The sequence below is a fragment of the Pelmatolapia mariae genome, linkage group LG3_W (assembly GCF_036321145.2).
Source record: "Pelmatolapia mariae isolate MD_Pm_ZW linkage group LG3_W, Pm_UMD_F_2, whole genome shotgun sequence".
NCBI lineage: Eukaryota > Metazoa > Chordata > Actinopteri > Cichliformes > Cichlidae > Pelmatolapia > Pelmatolapia mariae.
In genome coordinates, this window is record NC_086229.1 from 34,643,246 (window position 1) to 34,666,027 (window position 22,782).

Here is a 22,782-nt window from a genome sequence, read left to right on the forward strand (position 1 = left end):
TCCGAGTTCATCAGTCTGCATGTGAATCTGTCCTGGTGCACAACAGCGAGACCTCCGCCACGTCCCGAAAGATGTGGAGTTCCGATGACGGAGCAGCCAGTCGAACAAATTTCCTTCAGATGTATATAATGCATGTTTTGTTGCCACGTCTCAGTTAAACATAAGAAGTTGAGAGATTCCTTTATAAAAAGATCGTTTAAAATAAACTATTTGTTTGTGATTGAGCGAATATTGAGCAGGGCAACCCTGATTGAAGGTTGGTGCAGTCAACAGCTGACTGCAGTGGCACTCGAATTAAACACCTGTGCGCACCTCTACACCTGTTACGCCAGGCGGGGACTTCAGGGCTAGCAGAAGCTAATATCCATAGTGGTACATCACCTCTGCCATCAAAACGGCGGTCGAAGGAGGGACGCCAAGTGAACATGGGGCCATCAGACCATAGATTCCGAGCTGGGAACTGAAGTGTAGCGTCGGCACCAGATGACAGTAGATGAATTGGTCGTAGGCACCGGGATTCTTCCCACATCCAAGAAGCTAATCTTCGGTACCTTCTCAGTCGCACCTGGACACCGGCCCTGGTTCCCCTACTTCTTCTTTTCTTCATATTAAATCCCACTGATATGTTCGGAAACATGCACTCAGGTGAGGAACACACAAAGGGTGGAGGGAAAAATTTCCTGTAACTGTCCCAGCTGTCAAAGTAGCTCTCCATTGAATCTTTGATATACAACATCATGCCCCGATCATAAGTATTGGTGGCAGAGACAAAATCAAAACACAGGACAGTAAAAATAATATTGCAAGTGACAATAGCGGCCAGTATAAGACTATACCAGCGAGCTGTACCAGCGCCATAGGCGGCGAAGCCAAACACAGGCGCCATCTTGTGACACAAGTAAGAGTGAAGGTCTAAATGTTTTATGAAGTCATTGTATAACTTTCTCAAAGCATGATTTGTTTGACTATTTCTGATAAGAGCTCTGATTGGTCAGCTCAGAGTTCGTGTGTTTCTGCCTCATGCATGCCTCCTCAGACAGACTGATGAATTCTTACCTTCTGATTCTGATGGATGTGATGAGGCTGAGGGATTTCCTGTTGGAGGAAAGTGCACTTTAAATCATGAGCTTTTTAAAAATCAAAACCTGTGTGGATTCAAAATAATGTAAATGTAATATTTGTACTCAAAGGTTATTTGAGGAGGAAAGAGAAAACTAAGAAGGTCAATATATACAATAAATTATGAGAATGTTGTGTCCTAACACACTGACTGTTTGTTTATTTTTTCTCTGACTGACCTTTTTTCATCTTCTTTAAAATCAACCCCGCCACCTTCATCACATGGTCAGTAGTATATGTTTCCACCATGAGATCCACCGTTGCCGTTCTGTTCGCTTTCTCCAGGACGCTCTTTTTGATGGGGGTGAAATCACCTCCATTCTTCAGGTACCAGTGGAAACGGTCAAGCTCCTCTTCTCCCAAATCATCCAGCATGCCCAGCAGCTGCTCCTGAACAGACACCTCCATCTTTGACCTGTAAATCATGAGAGAACATGAATCACGGTCTCAGCAGGCTTTTTTTTTTACTTATACATTTCACAGCAGATTGCATGTTTAATTTGGATTATTTAGAATTTACTTATGACTGAATTTTCTGGATGGATTATTCTGTGGTGAGAATAACATCACACACTGAATGGTAAAGAATCAATAATGAGTAAAATACAGTAGGGGACAGCCTTGTGGAGAGCCGGTGTTAAGGCTGAGGGCTGAGGAAAGACGAGGCCCCACGCTGAACACGGTCTGAACACAGGTCGCTGTTGATCATAATGAGCTGTTTCTCCTCTATTAGAGCAGACAAACATCAGCTGTACTTAAAGCCACTAAGTGCTGCACACAGGCTGGAGCTGATGCAATCGCTCATGAGTAAGCACATGAGTTTAAAAGTCCAAACTTCTTTCTGTTGGTTTTAGGTGGAAAGTTCTTACTTTCTCACCCTCACTAAACTAAAACTATGTCCTCCTCCATCCAGCAACACCTGAAACATCTGAGTGGAAGTTCCTCCCTACACTGTGGCTATGTCCCAATCCAGTGACCACATGCTCCGGAGTACGCATTTTGAGACCTATTACATCACCCCTTCTCAACAAGAAGTCTGGGCTCGGGTGAGCCTGACTGCTGAAGATATCTACCTATTCGGAACCATGGTAACAGGGTTCTGGCTGATCGGAGCTGGCTTGGCCCTGGCTTATCGAAGAATTAAGGAAGCGGAACCAGCTGTTCAAACCCCCACAAGGCTGCCCGCTGGGATTGAAATGATGGGACGAGGCGTGAGTTTCTCAAAATGGGCTCACTGAGTGCAGCACGGATAAGATCTTGGAGAAGCTACGGCTGCTGTGAATACTCAGAACAAGACCTCTAAGTGAAAAACTGGATTACATCTGGAGGGGCTAGCTCGAATAACACCTTTGAGCGCAAATGCGATCACATCTTGGGAAGTGCACTGCGGTCATGCGTTCTCAGAACCTGCTCTTTGAGCAAAAAGAATGACAACATCACAGAGCGTAAGTTTGGATAACATCATAGAAAGCTCACGGCTCTCCAACGGGAGATTGAGAGACCAGTGTTGGACTGTTAGAGCAGCTTAGAAATTCATATGAGTTGTTCGCACTAAAGTAAAAAGCAGCATCACTTCATGCGGATACCCCTTCGGCGCCAGCTGCGGTCAAGGCTGGAGCCGAACAGACGAACACAGAGAACTTTTTCTAATACATGGCTTATCAGTACGTTTGAGTCCATCCACACAGCTCAATATGTTTCTACTAACACGTTCTACCAACATAGAGGTCAGAGTGAAATAATGAGGTGTTAGACTGATGTTCTGCCTGACACCAAAGAGACACAGGAAGTGTTTGATTCAGTCAGAGCAGTTTGGACTTATTTAACCACCTTTGGTGTCTATGATGATGTCGTCTGTGGAAGGATGTGTAGAGTAAACACAAAACCAGCCAAGAACAACACCATGAAGCTCATTTAAGAGAAAAGAAATGTGAAGCTGTGGTGACAGATATAAAGACAGTTGATGGTTTGAATCCCAGCAGGTCCTGGACCCCTGCTCTCTGTCCAATCACAGACTGAACACATCAGCAGGACCACCAAAGTCCTCAGATTAATCCAGGGTCTGTCCTCAGCCTTTGCTTCAGTTACTCACAGTTAGACACAGTAACAAATATGTCATCATCCATCTTCTACACTCTATCACTGATCACTAAAACTAGCTGATGTCTGTCCTGATGTCCAGGTAGGACAGACTGCAGTGAGTTTAATAAACTGTGTTAGATTACACTTAGAGGGACAGCTTCATCTGTCAAACAGGATCTGTGATCTATGATGGTTTGATTACTGCATTTAACAGAGTTCATGGTTGAAACAACAAGCAGACTCTGCAGGTGCACCTCTGTCATTAGATTTACTGCAGAAACTGGATTAAACTGGATCCAACTGGCTGCAACTGGATGCAACTGGAGCTCTTGTTGGGATCCAGGGTGCAGCAGGTCTGTGCTGAGCAGAATGAATAAACCAATAAGATGTCTCTGTATGAGGAGGTGGGGTCGCAGAAGGTTAACAGAAACTCTGCAGCAGCATCATCAGCTCACATGGAAACTTTGATGATTCACTTCTGTGGTGTTTTCACAGAAACACGTCACAAAATTAGCTCCACCTGTTTTGTTTGCGAGCTTTGAGTTTCTTGTCTTCATCCTGGATTCTTGTGTTGGTGTTTTTACACACAGCAGATATTTCCTGGTTGGTTCCTTGATGACCACATGAAGCTTTCTGAAGCTTGGATTGATACCGATACTGGTATCGGGTATCGGGGCCGATACTGTAAAATGTGCGTGTACTCATACTCGTAAAAGTTAACCGATACCAAGAACCGATACTAATGTAGCCCGGATGGGAATTTGGGAGTAGATACTCATAATTCCCATGGACTTAAATGCCACGGTAACACAAGGTGTTCACAGTTGATGTTATGTGATGTAACTGTACCCTGAATGTAATTTGCCCTGTAATATGTCACAAGGTAAATACAGGTAATTAGAGCAATCAAACTGTTATGTTAATCATAAAAGTATTATTGTATGGTATGTACATGTACAAAAGTGACTCCCCGTATTTAAACTGCTATGAATAACTTGTTGGTCTATAATATGTGAAACATGTGTGAAATGTCTCCATCATGAAAGATATCAGGTCATCTTGAGCCACAAAAACATTCCTATCATGAGGTAGAAGCTGGAGTCAGTTTGTTGCAGACGTTTATATATCCCATATTTATCCAGTTAAAGTCACATTGAAATTCAAAAATGTATTTTCAAGAGTCGTCTGTCCAAGAGGAGCAGAAACAAATATAACAACAGTTATTTAAGCTGTTTTAAAGGCCACAAAGGAGCAGATTGGTTATAATGCAGCTGCTTCAGAGGAATAAAGATGAAACACTGTTTTTATTTCATGTGTAACACCTTTCAATCATGTGTTGACTAAAGTCTATTGACCAGTATAAGTAAAGACATCACACACACACACATGGAAACACTGAAACCTGTTTTTGGTGCAGCAGCGGTCCCAGCTGCTCGCCTTTATCTAGACTGGGTCGGCTGCTTATCTCAATATAATCAATGTTTAAAGTTCTCAGTGTTTCTGTGTTGCTTCGTATAGGATCTCCCAGCATCATCACTGTGCTGTCCAATCATTGTGTGCTAGGTTACCCTTATAGTGCGATGTGTGTTTGCACAAAGAGAAGCATGTGTGTCAAATATAAATAAGCACAGAACAGAAAAAGCTGCCAGTTTCTTCTATTTAGAGTCAAGTTGGTGTTTTGTGTCTTTGTTTGAGGCCTAATGTCAAGCAGAGGTGTGTGTAACTGCACTGCTCTGTTATATGTGTGAAATGTGTGCTTCAGCATCATCTTCGTCACTGCTGATTCCTTTGTGTCATCATGTGTTGAGAAGAGAGAACAGTTATAACGGAAGAGCAAAAGGAAGCCCTGAAATCTGCATCAACAAGGAAGTGTTGGCTCACCAGTGATCCCAGCAGAGCCACTGGTTTGGCTCCAGTTGTTCTAGATTCAATGATGTTGTTCCTACAGATACATGTTAGCATCTTTATTGTAGTAAAGTCTTGTAATGTGAAGCTAGAAACAAGGCAGGAAACAGCTCCATGATCTGATCTTAATGATGTTGTTTTTATTTCTGTCTTTCAGAACTGGATTGAAACTATCAAAGGTCTAAAAACAGCCTCAACCCTCCCAAAGACAAACTTTACACACGTCATCTTTCAGCTACAATCTTTGTTGCAGGGATCTTCTGCCAAACAAGGCTGAGAGAAGATTTCTTACAGCTGTCATGTTGATGCTGTTTCAATCTTTGGGCAAACACACTCATATATTAGGGCTGATATCAGGGCTGCACAAGTTCTTTGTGATCATGAATAATAGAAGTGTGCCTGTTGAAGATCATGTTTCTACATGATTATATGTCCTGTTATTGTTCTGTATTATATTCAGCTTTCAGCATCCTTTCCCAGCCCCTGTTACACCATCCATACAAAGCCAATCTGACTGTGAGCCAATGTGTTTGATAGTTTGTGTTGGATCAATAGATTTGACAGACTTGGTTCTCATCCAGAGGGAAACAGTCCAAATTCAGATCTAATGAAATGATGGAGGCTGTTTCCTACCACGGTGCTAATGTGTGACTAACAAGGCTCATGGTCTCCAGCAGACAAGCGCCTGGAATGAGGTGAGCTGAGTGTTGCTTTGGTGGGTCTGTGCCCACGTCATGCATCAGGATTCATATTGGCAATAGTTCATATCTCTGTTCTTTAGCCTTCATCACAAAGCTGTGAAGGAAAAACAAACATCTAACAGGATTTGATGGATGCAAAGTCCACTGAGCTCTTTGTCATTTACAAACTTGTCCAACCAACAAGAGCACAGATGAAAAACACAGTGACACTTAAAGGATTTTGCCATATATGAGCATAGATTACTTTCATATAGATTTGCAATGCAGGCTTTTGGTGAGCCGCTGGGTTCTGTCTAATAATCATCTCAGCATTTTACAATAGAATAGCTCTTTATTAGCTCTTCATTTATTGTTATTGGACATGAAACAAGGAAGCTGTGTTTCTCATTGGATGTTAGTTTCATGTTCATCAGGATCATTTTCTAAAGAGCTGATATTTAGACCATTTACTGCACTGGCTGCTCATTCTGTCTCCATTTCTCTGTATGTGCTGTGTTTGTCTTTCATATTTCTCCATATTGACACAAACAGTGAACAGCAGTAGATCTACTCTTCATCTGTTTTAGGCCCAGTGAAAGATCTGAAGCAGAAATGGTGTCATTAGGAGAAGAAGAACGGCGAGGAGGCAGCAGCTCTTAAAGATGAAACACAGCAACTTAGCCCTGAGCTCAGAGAGCTTCACATGAAAAAGCTCCTCAAGCAGATCATGTCAGAGGTTTGTCATCAACAGGAGGAACTGTTCATATCATAGAATGAAGGATGCTTGTCAGCTGGATGAAGAAGGTTATTTAATGGCAAACGTTCACATTGAAGTCAAATTGTTGTGGTGTTGAACAGATTCATCGACTGATTGTCTCCAGAATGTTAGAAGAGCTTCAATGAATCATTAGAAACAACTTACAGCTGCACAGTTGTGTCAAACACATCTTTGTGTCATTGTGGGATTTTTGTGTTTCTACATGTGACACACGTCTAAAACATGCACACAATTTGAACACAAACAGGGACTCATTTGTTCCCACAGCCAGATGCTGAGAGCCATTTCCTTGTAGTCCTGTGTCTATATATATGTAGCATTAGATGTTATTGGAATGATTGTCAGCTTTGATAGTTTCATGTATGTTTAGCTGGACGGCTGTGTGATCCTCCACATGTTTAAAGGTGTCCAGTCCTGAGACACTGGGGGTGGAAACAGCTGTGATGTCATTGGACTGTCACAAAGACAGAAGTGCATGAAGTGAGCAGCCAAGGAGCCGCTGATGTTTTGGATTCAACAGCATTTGAAAGGTTGACACAGACACATTTGCACATAGAAAGCTGAATTTGTCATATGCCACAGTGAACTCACTGTTCAGTGTTTTTCAGGAAGCTTCTTAACTGCCTCTGCTGCCAAACAAGCAGCTGATGTCCTTGAGAAGAAGCTGAAGAAGTCTTCAACAACAAATACAGGAAGTGGACTTTCAAATACTAGATTCACTTTAGACTCACACAAGAAATGACTCAACTAGCTGTGTTTGATTGACTCCTTTGACTCTATGAAAGCTCAGTGTGTGTCTGTACACAGACTGTTGTGTTGGACTATTATTCAGTTGTCTGCTTTTCAAATGTCTGCATCTCAGTGTAGATGAGGCTGGGGGTCATGGGAGGCCACCATAGCAGTCTCTTCAACATCATGACATCATCATAAATGCTGCTGGACTGTCTGATGGGCTGACGGTGAAAAAGCCGTTGGGAAGGAAACAGAAGACATTTCAGAGGCTGCAGCAGATTTCTTTGATTTGGGGCCTTTTTCAGCTTTATTGGACAGAGCAGTGAAGATAAGTGACAGCAAAGCAGGGGGAGAGAGAAAGGGGGCGTGGTCAGAATCAAAGCCAGGCCAGCTGCTCTCCACCTCGTGGCACATGGTCACCTGCTCATCCTAGTGAGCTCCACCAGCAGCCCTTTCACACAGTTTACACTGTCAAACACTGTGTGTGGACCTCAGCTAACAATAGGCTACATTTAAGTCTGGACTACATGCTTTTATATTGAGGCAGATTTTTCACTGTTTTTATTCCATCAGCAGCTCAACATCATGAGCAGCTTTGACATAAAGACATCAAACTCAAGCTGACTTTAAACTGGATCTACTTTTAATACAGGGGCTCAAAAACAACCAACATCTTTATTATATATCAGGACAGAAAGTCATCTCAAATGGAAAACAGCTTTATTTGGAATAATCAGCACTATCAACTGGTTTGGGATCAGTTTCATGTCTTTCCAGCTTCTCCAACAAAGTTCCTGTAAAATCAGCATCTTTATTGGTTTGATAGTGATTGATTATTCAGTCCCAATCTGCTGTCATCTAAAGAACAAAATGATGTTTCTATGAGTCAAAAAGCTCCAGATGTTGTTCACAAAGAAAACAAAGATTAGGAAGTTAAACACAAAGTGTTTGGAGCCAAAATGTTCCCAAGCTGCTCTTTTTGAAATGGCAGAGGTACAGTGGTGTCTAACAGCACACTGTGGAAGGCAAACATGTTCTTGTTGGATGAAACTTCATGAATCCTTTGTAGATTTGAGCTTTTGGAGCCTTTCTTTTCTCTTCAGGTGTACAGAGGCTGAGGAGGCAGGTGAAGCAGGTGGAGCTGTTGTAATGCTGGCAGAGGGTGTGTCTTAGTAACTCTGTGAGGTAGAACTGGATCCAACATTGTGGATGTGTTGATGTTGGAGCCATTAAGATTCTCTGCACACTGTAGGATTTCCCTGTGATTCACTGCGGGGGCATTTTGGAGTCTGTCAATGAAACTCTTCATATTTGTGTTTGACACCAGTTTATAGAAACAGACAAATGTGTCATGCTTTTGTTCGGCCTCCACAAATATACACATTTGTTCATTGGTTGGACTTTTTGGAAGGAGACACATTGAAAACCATGTTAATAAGATCTTGTTGTTTCCTGTGGATCCGACACAGAGAGTGGACTTCAGACAGAAAGCGTGGAAGAGATTTTAGAGGCCGTGTGTGGCAACAGGAAGTTTCTGTATGTTTGCTGATCTTCCATGTGGAAAACAACACGTGATGTTTGTGAAGTTCTACAATGATCATTGTTCTGACAGCATTTTGAGTGGGAACAGTTCAAACTGGGAGTAGTGGGAGTTATTTACTGATTGAAACAAGCTGAATGTTTCTGTGCACGATGAAGATCAGCAGCTCAGCTGATCAATGAATTGACATCTATCAGTCATTTCATGAGATGAAGTCATCAGCAGACATTTGTTCTAACTGTGTGATAAATGTCAGAACGTCAGGGCTCTGCTTTAGTCACTACTTGATGATCATTGGCTCATTGTTGAATCACGTGGCCCAGTCTGACCTCTGACCCTTTGCTGCAGGTCTTCTGTGTTATCTCCACTTTCATGTCTGATCTTCTGCTGTATCGTCCAAAATAAACATCTGAATCATTTCCAACACTTCAGCAGATCTTTAGTTTGGGCAGCACAGTACAAAATAACACATATTGTACTATACTGCCCACTTCCTGATCTTATTGGATCTGTGTGTGAGGTTGGTGAAGGAAACACATGTTTACTGAGTGAATCGCTGCCATTAGGAACTAGTTTTTATATCACAGCCTAGAAATCACACAGGACCATTTCTGCAAGGGAAAAGTCCTGATTGGAGGAAAATAATTGTGTAGTTTGTGCGACTGTTATTTGTAAATGAAGAATTGTCCCAACTACATGTGCTGCTGACCTTTGACCTTTTCTTTAGGTGCACAGAGGAGTCTGTGGAAACATCCAGAACTGAGGCAGTGCTACAGATGTCTTCAAATAAAGTGGTGTATTATCCATGTTTTCTATGGATCACATCAATATCCTGATCTAACAAGCCCCCTTTTTGTGGATTTTAGAGCCTCTGACTTTTGCTGCGTCTGCGTCTCATTTCAAGCACAAGAGCAAGAAGTGGATGAAGAAATGGGGCGAGTGGGGTCAGTGTGGTGCATGTCAGCTGTGCTCATGCTTTCACAAAGAACATGTGTATTCATTGGCAGCATTAAGGTGCACTTTAGTCTTCATAATAATAAAGTATTGTGACTTTCTTATTGTGAATCCTCACAGTCATGTTGCAGCTCTGCTTTGCTTTAAGAAAATGTTCTACCAGGATGTTACTTTCCTAAACGTGTTCTCCAAATGTTCCCAAAGACTTTGTTCTAAGTAGTTCTACATGATGAAACATTCACACTAAGTTTAAGAAGGACACACAAACACCATCTGTGCTTTCATCATGTGTACAAACGTGTTCAGATGTCAAATGTACCGTGAATGGATGCAAATGTGGATGGTTCCAATAAAATGAGACAGTTTTGTAAGTGGATCCCAGTTTGAAGTTCATTGAAACCTATAAGAACATGTTATTCAAACCAACTTTATCCAACAGGAAGAAGCATCAGGGGAACAGGAAACATTCAAACATGTTTACTGTAAGAACTGCACAAAGGAAGGAAACACAATCCTACACACGAGCACTTTAAAATGGACATTTAGCTTTTCAAACATCAGGGAGTGCTGCAATAACAACACTGTGCCCATTCTGATCAGACTGAAAGATTTATAGAGATTTATCCATGTGCTGGAAAAGGATTTGATATCAACATATATGCAGATTAGTAGGAGCATTTTCTTCATATTGATTTAGAGTTCAGTACTAGGAATATGTAGAATTAACATCTGTGTACATGACGAGTGATGAAAACTTTCAAAGGACGTCAGAATTGGTGTCTCTATCTGTGACTGTCCCAGAGGAACCTACCTGAGGGATTATTAAAGATCTGTCTATCTAGAAAGACTTGCATTGATTCACAGTGTACAATTCTTTCTAATCTATTAACATCTTCCTCCAAATCCTGTTTCTGCTGCATCAGAAGGGCTCAAACCTCCTGCTGTTGTCTGCTGGACCATCAATTCTACTTTATGATGATCTTCAAAGATAAAAACGTGAGTTTATTTGTGAACTCTGTGAAATGATGTTTAGTTTGAACCAATCCTGTGTCAGCTGCAGCCACATCATTCCCACGCATACAAATGGCTGCGTTCCTGTTTAGACCTGCTGGCTGTCAATGGGCTTCATTCCATTTCAGACTGCCGGTGGTCGCTGTGATCTAAACTCAACATGGCTCCTGTGTTAGAAGAGCCTCTGATTTTAAATTTGCACATTGAATAGTTTCTTTGCAACACTATGGAGCTACCAGCCCAGTATATGTAGCCACAGTAGATGGAGTTATCAAGCTGCACTGACAAACATCAGGACTCATGTGATCCCTACATGTGGACCTTTCACACATGGATCCAAGTGCAGATTCAACTCTGCATTACATTTGACTTCAGTTGTTACACACTTTCATTTTCTAGCTGTGTCACTTCCTGCTTTTTGGATCAGAGAGTTTATCCATGTCCACAAATGTTTGGCTGCATATTTGTATCATCTATATTTTCAGTCTTCATACAGCCTATATTTCATGTGGACTCCAATCTGCCACCTGCCATCACGTTTTCAGGGTCCATTCAGTGTTGAAATGTAGGACAAACAGCAGCACATGTTCTCTAAATGTTTGCAGTCATTTTAAATTTACAAGCCCACTACAGCCCATTATCAACATGTTAAATTACATTATACATCTTCACTGATTTAAAGGACCACTATTTTAACCTGATTAATTTTCTTCCACCTTAACAGTTCATTCCTCAAATCAAACAGGATATTTGACCCTCAAAAAATGTACCAACAAATAATTTTGCAATAAAATATTTATTTTTCAACATTTCCAAGTGAAATCAAACAAGTGTATTTAAAACCAGAGTGGAAGCTCTTCCTTTGCCCCTTTGGAACAAAGTGAAGCTTTTTGATGTGACTGCAGGAATGTGAAGTGTAACTCTGAGCTTTAGGAAATGAAACTAAATGGACTTTTTCTCCTTTATTTATAGGAAAGTGTAGGAGAGCAACAGATGAACAAGTGCTACTGTAATAGGAAACACAAACACATCATCAGAGGATCTTTATGTTCATCATTATCACTGTTTCCTTGTTCTGTCACAAACACACAACACTTCCTGCTCTCTCTCTGATGGATCTGATTGGCTGTTTCATTCACAGGAGGTCAGGGAGTCACGCAAACAGCTTTAACTGCACAACGACACACTTTAAATCATCTACAGACAAACCTATGTGTTTGATTTATGAAGAAATAATAAAGACGTGTCTACAGCTGTCCATGAAGCAGCTTCTCACACAAACTCTGACACTTCAGTCACTTTAATTCCTACAAAGCTGCGTAATAAAGAGCTGTGACTGCTATGAACTGCTGATGATGACTGCATGAAGCTCTTAGCTGAAGTTTCATTTATTTTAACGTTAATGTCACCTTTTTAAGTCTGTGTGAGGATTTTAATGACACATTAAAGGAGCTTCTTTGATTAGAGCCAAATTCATGTTGATTTTTAGCCTGAAATGATAAAAACTTGAATAATTCTGTTTATAATCATCAACCTGGAGACTAATGAAAAGTATAATAGTACTAAAAAGCCTTTATTATTTGAGTAATGCCTGAATCTGCTCAGAGACAGAGACACACAGAGTTGTTGATGGCAGTTTGACATTAGCTGAATTAAAAATAAAGTGCTCTTATTGTGAAGATCTGCCTCCTGCTTGCTTCAAATCATTTTGATATATTTTTTAATCTAACAGTGAAACATTGAGGCATTAATCTGACACAGTTTGATCAGCAGCTGCGTTTTCACAGACGTTTCACTTTGATTTGTTCAGATTGAGCAGAGAGAAGTGGCTCTCTGTGTGCGCACTGCTGAGAAACAGAAGCTCATTTCTGCTCTGTTTCATTAAAACAGTGTTATGGAGGAACAAGAAGTTCAGCCTCTAAACTCTTAGTGTGAGGACTGAGTGAAGAGTTTCAGAGCAGAGAGTTTTGGCTCACAGGGGCGATCGTGGCTCAAGAGTTGGCAGTTTGTCTTATAATCGGAAGGTTGCCGGTTCGAGTCCCCACTCAGACAGTCTCGGTCGTTGTGTCCTTGGGCAAGACACTTCACCCGTTGCCTACTGGTGGTGGTCAGAGGGCCCGGTGGCACCAGTGTCCGGCAGCCTCGCCTCTGTCAGTGTGCCCTTTGGGGTCCTTAGGGACTAGTAAAGCGCTATATAAATACAGGCCATTTTACCATTTACACCTTTCAGCGTCTACACAAAGAGATGATGACGCACTCGCTCTGAGAACATCTCCACCTCCTGCAAACAAACTCTCCTACTAGCAGCTGTCACAACCACAACAGGCAGAAGACTGGATTTCTTCAGGCTCAGATTTCATGCAGTTTGCAGTAAATAGTGAGTAACAGACTTTGTAGTTCACATGTGTGTGACTCATTTAAATCTTCTCCTCCTGAAAGTGAAACTCTTACAAACACATAAGGACACAACCTGCTGCAGGTTAATGATCTATCTAAAGGCAGCTGACTTTTGACCTTTGAGCAGTTTGCATTTAATTCCTGAAGCACAGATTAATTAACACCATTGGACTTTATGAGAAATCCAGTGTTCCAGGGATCCAGTGTAAAGTGACACGTGGAAGACTGGGTTTGTTTTTTAACACTTAAAACACACTTATGAAATGAAAACACATCAGAAGCTCAAATGTTGCACTTGAATACAGAGAGAACAGAAATGATGGAGGAATCATTTAGTTCACACTCAGAAATATGAACATCAAGTTAATCAGACGATGGACTGAAGACGAATCAGAAACTATTTCCATATAGAAACACTCTGTTTGTCTTTCTTAATCATTCACTCAAAAAAGAGAAACTGGATGTCAAGTAGTGGGTGTGTGTAGGCAAGAGAGGACCCAAACGCATGGCTCAAGACACACTGGGATAAACTCAAAAGGCAGGTCTTTCTTAACAGGAACACAAAGAGTCATACAAAACTATACTGGGAGAAAGCCAAGGCACAGGGGAGACACAAGGAAACGCACACAACCATGAGGGACGACGCGACATGGAGAGGGAGATTCCGACATAAATACACAACGAGTGAGGTGGGAACACACGGGAGCACAGCTGAGGACAATAAGGTATAATGGGATAAAACACAAGGGGAAACAAGGCACAGGAGCTCAGAACTACATGAACACAAATACACAGCGGGAGACATAGGAGCAATTACACAAGGAAATCTGACAACCAATAGCTAAACATAACAACCAAGGGACTAAAAAGTTAAACTAACAAGGTGGACTCAACCATAATACAAAAATAACAAAACACAAAAGCTGAAACCGCTGGGTCATAACACCCAGGATCATGACACTGGATGCTTATTACATTTACAAGAGTTTGAACAATAATGTTTCTAACATGATAATAATTAAATCATATATGATCTGACGAAATTAAACTACTTAACACTTCTCAGTTCTTGTTGAGAAGATGTGATACAATCTAGTAAGGGAGGTTTGTTGCCGTAAAGGCAGATGACTCTCAAAATCACAAGATCAGGTGAGATTTCAGACCACAGGAAAGTCACTGGGGTTATCTCAGGAAGAGGCAGAAAAGCATAGACGTGGTGGATCTTATAGTCATTTTGAAAACATAAGAATGAATCTCTTTTGATTCATCAACATGGAAATATAAAAAACAAAAAAACAAAAAATAATACAACCAAATCACTCCCAGTTTATTTACAACATTTGAAACATAGTGTAGCTGATTCAAAACAAGTGAAAGTGCTGAAAGGGAAAATATGATGATTAATGATTTATTTCAACTCATAACTGGGTGCAGCAGCTAAACTTTGACCTGTGAGCTGCAGCTTAAGCCTCTTTTATGGTTCAGTGTTTAATGTGTAAACTGTTTATGGCTGCAGAGACGCCCACAGTCATGCTATCTACTCTTGAAAAGTGAATTGTTATACACAGTGCAGCAGCTACTTTTGACCTGTGAGCTGAAACTTCAGACTCTTTGATGGTGTGAAGTGTTTAATGTGACTTCAGCCTGCAGACACAAAGGACTAACGAAGCAGAGGATTTTCTCAGTTTCTACACAGACCTGGTCCTTAACAGCAGAGAGCTGCAGAGTGAAGACGCTCATAGGAAGAAGCTGAGTAAGTGCAACGTCCTCTTTGAATCCTGGATCAGGAAGTGACGCCGGTGAATATTTGGTATCAATGTTCCCTCTAAGCTGTGCACTGCTGGCACGGTCTCTGCACACAGAAAATCTGCGTTGCGCACAAAAAAAAATCTAACCTGAATTGAAATTAAAATTAAAACTTTAACAATTCTGTTTTGCAGTGTTAGTCAGTAAGTGACTGGCTGCTCCCATATGGAAATAGAACGATGCCACCTTATCCCATAGTCCAGCCAATGATGCGATTCACATTCGTATATACACAGCTAATCAACATCGTTGACAGGCTATGACAGCGTCCTTATGTGCCGACACCGGTGTTTGAGCTGGCAAAGCGGCGTGGCTGATGTGGAGTGAAGCCACGTTAATGACAACGTGTACAACCATTGGAGATGTGAGCAGGACAGACGGAACAACTGACGGGAAAAGTGTGGACTTTATACCAGTTTTTAAATTGTGTTGATAGGCCACGTAAAACCAGAGTTATGATAAGAATATAAGAATTGTTGGTTTTCCTGAATACTGTCGTTATTTATATTCACTGCGGGAAGAAACGGTACAAACGCCGTTTTATAAGGACGCTCGAAACACTCTCCACCTTTGAGCAAAAACAACACCAAATAAACCCCACCTTTTCCTATTGGTCAAAAAATGTACCATGTCGACCAATAAAAAAATTATATGGCAACATGGCATTTAGTTGTTATGAAGGAAGGAAGTTTTAGGAGTGACAGCGGTGCTTTGAGATGTGAGAGATTTGCGACGTTTAGCGCAAATCTTGTGTAGTTAGTGTGTAGTGTAGTCAATAGTTTTGTTGTGTGTGTCAGAACAATGAGGCGACTCTGAGGTTGTTTTCTGTTTGAGTCTGGCTTCAGTCTAATTTAGCAGCTGTGACATCGGAGATTGTAGGGGAGGAACAGCCACACCCACAGGTGAGTTTCCCACCCAGAAACAGAGCGTGAACATCACCTCTGTCTGCGCTATGTTGGTCACAAGCTTTGTTCTGGACTTTTAAGTGGAGGGTGGAGCTTGTGAGTGATGGAAGCTGAGAGCTGTGTTTGCACATGCTCAGTGTGACAGGATGTTGGCTGCTGTGTTTGCACATGCTCAGTGTGACAGGATGTTGGCTGCTGTGAAAGCTGAATGCTCTCTGGTTAGAAGTGATGTCACACATTAGGATAACTGTGCTCACTCTCTGTCAGAGTACCAGGGCCTCGCTTTGACCACATGACTCTCAGTACACAGCATGATGTGTGCGCTGTAAACAGGAAGCAGAGGAGCAGGACTGAGGTAAACCTCTGACGGACCAAACCGAGACTGAGCTCCAGATGTTTCCACATGTTTCTGCTCTGCGTGTGTTTAATGATTATTTCAGGTATAGATGATGGAACATGACCAGTCTGATATCAGCCTGCTTCTCTGACAGCACCTCACCTCTCTGTGCTGCCCCCTGCTGGCTCTGATCATTACTGACTGAGTCCTTGCTGACACTTTATTAGGTACAGCTTGCTAACACAGGCTCAGACCTGCTTTGCCTTCAGAGCTGCCTTAAATCTTCATGGCTCAGTTTCAGCGAGGTGCTGGAAACATCCCTCAGAGTCATGTGATCAGTGACGCCTGCTTCAGCACTGACAGATAAAAAGTGCACACAAGTCCACATAAACAGGATATATAATAATAATAATAATGATAATAGTAATAATCAAATAGAAATGAAAGAAATGACACCAAGCTCTCTCCCACAGGAGAATTGTAGAAAAGGGGAGAGGCCAAAGGGGTACACTGTATTTATAGGGTTGCACCAAAGAAGAAGAAGAACAATGAGGAAGGGCTCTAACTGATAATGAATATAACAACAGGCTTGAAGGTCGTTGAAGGTATAAAGAACACATTTTGTGTAATTATAATAATATGTCATTTATGGCCGGGTTACAGTAGCACAGCAGCAGCGTTTAACAAAGTTTATTTTCTGTTTCCTGAATTTCGTGGAGTGGAGCTTGTTGTTGGTGTATGAAGAAACTATAAGTTTGCTTTGTTTCCTCCTTTAACAGTTTGTCTTTAGGAACTTTACTGTTTGTTCAGCTCATGTTTGATTTCTTCACACAACAAACTGTGTGTGTTTGTATTTCCGGTCTCTCCATTAAAGTCAGTGTGTAATGTTTCCTGGCTAACATCAGCTGTGTGCAGCTTAGTTCAGCACAAATCTGCCGCTCCATAGTTCACGGTAACGGACTCACAGCTGGACCAACGAGGCCGAGTGTGTCCGCCACTCTGAGCTACGTTCGTTTTTGTGTACTTGTAGTTTGTATTTTGTATTTTGTGAGTTCACTCAGACTCCACAGAGGACGCAGTGTACGTGATGACGTCACAGCCCTTTACCTCCTTTACTGTCACTGTGATTTAAATTTACACACCAGACACCTTCCAGAGCTCCGACGCTTAGCTAACGCTAAGAGCCTTTAAAGACACAACTAGAAAATGTTATTAATCAGTTTGTGCTGTCCTGGTTTTAGTTTGTGATCAGAATCCAGGACTGAGAGCAGCAGCAGAATTGATGGATGATGAATTACTGGATGGAAGAAGCTTCTCATTAGCAGTGAATCAGTGTGTGTGCAGTTCTCTGCAAACTCAGCAGGAATAATTAGTGTGAAGCTTTAACTCTGCTGATCCTCTTTGAATCATGGATCAGCTGAAATGTTTAAATGTTGTTCACACATGTTGGACTGACTGAAGCTTCCAGTCACAGTGAATCAGTGTGTGTCAGTGAATGCATCGTGTGTGCTTCACGGCTCCATCTAGTGGACTCAGAGTAGAGCAGCTGCTGGCAGCTTCCTCTGCCTCACACTGCTGTCTGACTGCATTCAGCTGACACTGAGATGAAGCAGGAAAGAAGCAGCTGATATTTGGACAGCACACATGATGGAAAGGAGGATTTCAGTTGATGTGCACATGAATGATTTGTGTTTCCTCTGCAGGTAGAAAGTGTGTGTGAGCTGAATTGAGCAGCATGGATCAGTGTGAGGACAGAGAGGAGGGAGTCCCTCCCTCTAAAAGCACTCTGTGTGGGGAACATGAGAGCCAGACCAAAGCTCAGAGGTGAGATGACCATCTCTAACTGTCCATGACTCTTCTCCATGTCACAGCTCAGCACTCACATCACTGCTCCATCATTATTCACAGGAACCCCGACTCCTCACGTCTGTCTGCTACTGGGTCCTCAACACACACCAGACTGTGACACTCATCCTGTTACCTCTATAATGGGGTATATGCCAGTGTAGGTTCGGGGGTTGGGGGTGGGGGGGCACTCTGCCCGCTCACTGTGGGGTCTTTTGGAGGATTTTCCCCCTTTTTACATTTCTCTTTCATCCTGTGGGGAGATTCCTTGCACCTTATCTCCCCAGTCTGCCCATATAACTGCCTTTTTACCCTTTTTTTTGCTTTTCCTTTTTTTTCCCCATTTTAAATACCTATCTCCCCTCTTTTTCAAATTTTTCCTGATCCTCTTTTTGTTTCTGTACATGATCCATTATTATTTTAGCCACTGACACCTCTTTTTTCTTCATCGTGTCCCTGCTGCTTTAACACCTTTCACCACCTCCTTCCTCTTTTTCTCTGATTTCTTTCCTTGAGCTGTGGCACACCGCGTTGCCTAATTCATTTATCTGCTCTCTTAATGTCTTCCACCTCTCCCCTGTGGGCCCCCAGCCCTCATCATTCATTCTTTAGTCAAATTCTCCCTCCATCCTGTCCCTGCCACTGATCCAATCAATCACTACTTCTCTTGCGACTTCCCTCGTGTGTTTGCGTTATCACCATTAGGTTTCCACACACTTGGGGGTGGCTTTTCGTGATTGAGACACCAAAGGTTATCTTTCCCTAGGGAGACATTCACTCACTCATTCACACAGTAATCCGCACATTCCAACTCTTTTTACCAATTTCCTGTGATATTTCAGGGGTCCTCAATTCCCTGGGACATGAATCTCCGGTCTCCTCTCGGTCCTACTACCTTGTCAGATGTGTGGGAGGGTCAGCCAAATCCTAAGATGTTTTATGATTTTTTTAGAGGTCCTTAATTCCCTGGGACATCAACCCAGCTCCGGTCTTCTGCCGGTCCTCAGCACCTTATCAGTTGTGTAGGAGGGACATCCACCCCCAAGGACATTTCACCCAAAATTATCAGACTACTCTTTGGGTCTGAGTCAATTGACCGGATTCAATGTGTTTGGTTTCAGTGAACAGGTTGAGTTTTAGAATTATTAATATGCAGACTTTGTTCAACAGGCTCTGCTTACCTTTCAAGGTTCTGGGCCAGTCCCCTGTTCACTTTTTCCTCACACATTGTCTCCTTCGCCCATTTCGACCAGGCTGCAGAATCTGGGTCAAGGCACCAAAATTGTTGCGACCAGCTGTCGCTCCCAATACTTTAATTCTGACCTGTTAAGACATGACTTGAGACAGAAACAATCAATCAGTTTTCCTGTACACTCCTGGTGGAGCATAGGGCCGCAACAACACCACGCCAACGGACTATGTTCTCTTCAGTAGGGTTCACGTCATTCTGGTGGCCTTCACTTCGCTCTTGACTGAGACAGAATACTTCACTTTTAATGTTTATTTACTCATGTGCATGGGGAGATGTGCACGGTGCAAAAGCCTCCTGCAGATCTGAAGGGCGCTCCTTCAGCCTGTCTGTATCTAGTATTTCTAGCTCCTTAGCATTTCTTGTGTTCTAGTTCTTAGGTTGTGTTTCTGTGCTACTTCTGTTTAGTGTACAGTCAATTCTGCCAGTGTGTTCCCTTTGTTCTCTGTCAGCTATATCCCGTAGTCAAGTCTGCGTCTGTTATGTTTCCCGTTTTTCTTTGAAAGTCTGTGTACTATGTCAATGTGTTGAGTTGTGCTTCCCCATTTGTCTTGTCATGTCAGATTACTCCTCAGCTGTGCTCTCCTTTCGCATTCCCTAATCACCTCAGTATGTATTTGAGCCCTGTGTTTTTTCCCTGTCAGTTGTTGTGTCCTCCACGTTAGTTGTGTGTGTATCTCTCATCTTGTTACATCAGTTCATTTCAAATCACGAAGTATTCTCAGTTTAGTTAACCTTCCAAGTTGGAGTTTTGTTTTTTTTGTGGCCAAGTTTGTTATGTCAGCAAATAAAGCTGCTGCTTTTGAGTTAACTATTCTGTCTCGGAGTCCTGCACTTGTGTCCAGCCACTGCCAGCCACACAGCTCACCATGACATTCTCCTTGGATCCTGCCTAAGTCCAGGTCAAAGAGCAGTCACACTGTGGTCATATAGGGATCCATCCCTGGCATCTCCTTTCTTACTGTATTTACCCCCACAGTTTCACATGATCCATAATTTCACATGGTTTTCCCCTCCTGCTCAAGCTATTCAATCTTTATTCTTCTGCTGCATTTCTGCAGACAGATGCCTCTCTTTTTATCCTACAAGCCCTATATATTGCCCACAGTAGCTGTGTGAGTTCCTGTGTTTGTTAATGTGTGCTGATGTTGTGAGTCAGTTAAAGCTGAAGTGAAGTTTATGAAGTAAGTGTAGAGTGAGATATTAGTGTGTTTACTAAAGTACAGGACCGGGAGGTTCTCCTCATCGTTCCCTTCAATACTCTCCTCACTGTTTCATCACTAATTGTGATACACACCAGCCCTGAGAACTGACTGCTCAGAACCTCATTAATAAAACTACTTCACATTTTTTACTTTTACTTTATTTTATTTTCCTGTTTGCTTTGGAAGTGAAACGGTCACAGAGTATCAGCATTGACACAGGCCTTTAACATTTTATTTTATTTTGTTTTCAAGCACTGATTTTCAGTGAGTGTCTGTGAGTATTTTAGTTTCTAAGAATCTGGATGATTTATTTTGTGTATTTATTAGTTTTTATCTGAAATTTAATTCTAAAGAATTAAAGTTTTCTTTTGGGCTTTATCAAAATAAATATCAATTTGTTTTGCTAAAGTCCATTATTTTAGTTTAAAAGTGGTGCATAGACGGTAACTGAAACAAAAGAGGAGTTTCAGTGGTGCAGAGTGGAAGGAGTTGAATTGAGGTGAACATGTCTTTATGTTATTTGGGGTCCCTGAAGATGAAGATGTTTTGAGCACTGAAGCATCAAGTGAAATCATGAAAGCTCTGAGGAAAGTAAGAGGAAACATGTTTAATCTCAAAGAGCAGACATTAACATTGCTGTGTGAATGTGTGGAAATTGTTGATCAAATGGTTGATCCTCCAAAATCCCATCTGACATTTTTTCACCTGCAGGCAGTGAGAGCTAGAAGGTAGCTGAGTGAATAGTGTGCAGTGCAGAAGATTACTTACAGGAACTTGTCCAGTTTCTCAGAGAGCAGGAAAGACATTATGTGCAGTTCTGTCTCAGCTGTGGATCACTCAGGCAGTATGCTTAACCAACCGTGAGGAAGACCTTTATTCTTCTCTTCTCTGTCTAACAGGATCTATGGAAGACCTGCTGAACCTGGACCTGGACCCAGCTGTGTGTCCTTAAAGAGTGACCGGTCTAAAGAAGAACCCATGAGTTTTAAAGTCCAGCCTCTGTCAGCTGCAGAGAGGTGAGCTGTTAGTAACAGGAACTTTGATTTAACTGCTTGATGTTGTTGGATATAAACTGCAGTGCAAACACATCATTCCCTCAATCCCATTTAAACTGTCTCTTAAAACCAAGCCTTTGGTTTGTAAACAGCTGAAAATCCACTTCAGTAAACAGGAAGTGAAATATCAATTCAATCTGAAACCAGAAGAAAGAAGTTTAGACATTGATTTCTCTGAAACTAGTCTCATTTTTTTTAATGTAATCTCACCTTCAGTGTAACAGAGTCAGGATCTGATGAGGTTCTTGTTGCTATAACTGACTGAAAAGGTAACCTCGTTTAAAACATGAAGAAGTGATCCAGCCTGCTGTTAGCAGCATGCCTACTAGAGTGATGTGTATAATCTTCAGACAGCTGTTCTCTGGATCAATCTGACAGATCAGGAGCAGTGCAGGATTCACCCAGAAGAGGTTACACTTCTACAAACTGTTCCTCCATAAAAACCTGAAATCTAACAGCTGATATGTATAATGTGCAGAAGAAGAGCAGAGAACCTTTTTCCTGCCAGATCTCGACCTACTCGTGTATGAATGAACTTCCTGCCACTGTGTTACATGTAAAAGTGCAGAAGGACTCAGTGCAGAACTACAAAACTGTTCTCAGTCAACCCAAACCAGTTATACACAAGTTCTGATCGCATCAGCACTCTTGCAGGTGCAGGAGATTCAGCTTCATCACATGCAAATTAAGCCTTTGTTTTTTCTGCTTTAAATCATCAGAAATTGAAATAAATTGACTGCAGAACCGGAGTAGATCACAACAATGATGATATTGAATGATTTTAACTTTTACAATTTTCCAAGAAAATAGAAAAATAAGTCAAAAAATAATAAATTGGGGAGAGAAAAAAACAAAGGACAATAATACAGCAGAAAACAGTAAAAACAAGATGAACAAGATGTTATAACAAAGTTTGTAGAGTCTGATGTTAAAGTGTTTAAGAAACAGTGAACTGACTGAGTTGATCTAACACTGAAAGGAAGTTTGTTCAACTGTGTGAAATACAAATGCAATAATGTGAACAGGAAAAAGGACTGTCCAGTTTTTAGCTGCTCAATTCAAACAACAAAACTGGCCTAATTTATTCCACAACGTTTTCTTTTGTTTGTTTGTTTTTGGAACAGCGTGTAACTACAGGGAGTCATCTGTCATCTGGGAGTTACTGTGCATCTTAAAATCTCT

General features: G+C 41.7%; 2 protein-coding genes across 2 annotated transcripts in view; one reads left to right on the forward strand and one right to left on the reverse strand.

The window, feature by feature from the left end:
- The window catches only part of LOC134622284 (NACHT, LRR and PYD domains-containing protein 12-like), a 1,346,881-nt gene that overhangs the window by 392,122 nt on the left and 931,977 nt on the right, over nucleotides 1-22,782 (reverse strand). The gene's annotated exons all lie outside the window — the stretch shown is intronic.
- LOC134624399 (uncharacterized) overlaps nucleotides 1-22,782 on the forward strand; it is a 342,378-nt gene that overhangs the window by 53,157 nt on the left and 266,439 nt on the right. Inside the window, exons 11-12 of the mRNA XM_065470000.1 lie at nucleotides 18,934-19,006; nucleotides 21,445-21,561. Coding sequence (XP_065326072.1) covers nucleotides 18,934-19,006; nucleotides 21,445-21,561 — 190 coding nt within the window. The remainder of the gene's footprint in view (nucleotides 1-18,933; nucleotides 19,007-21,444; nucleotides 21,562-22,782) is intronic.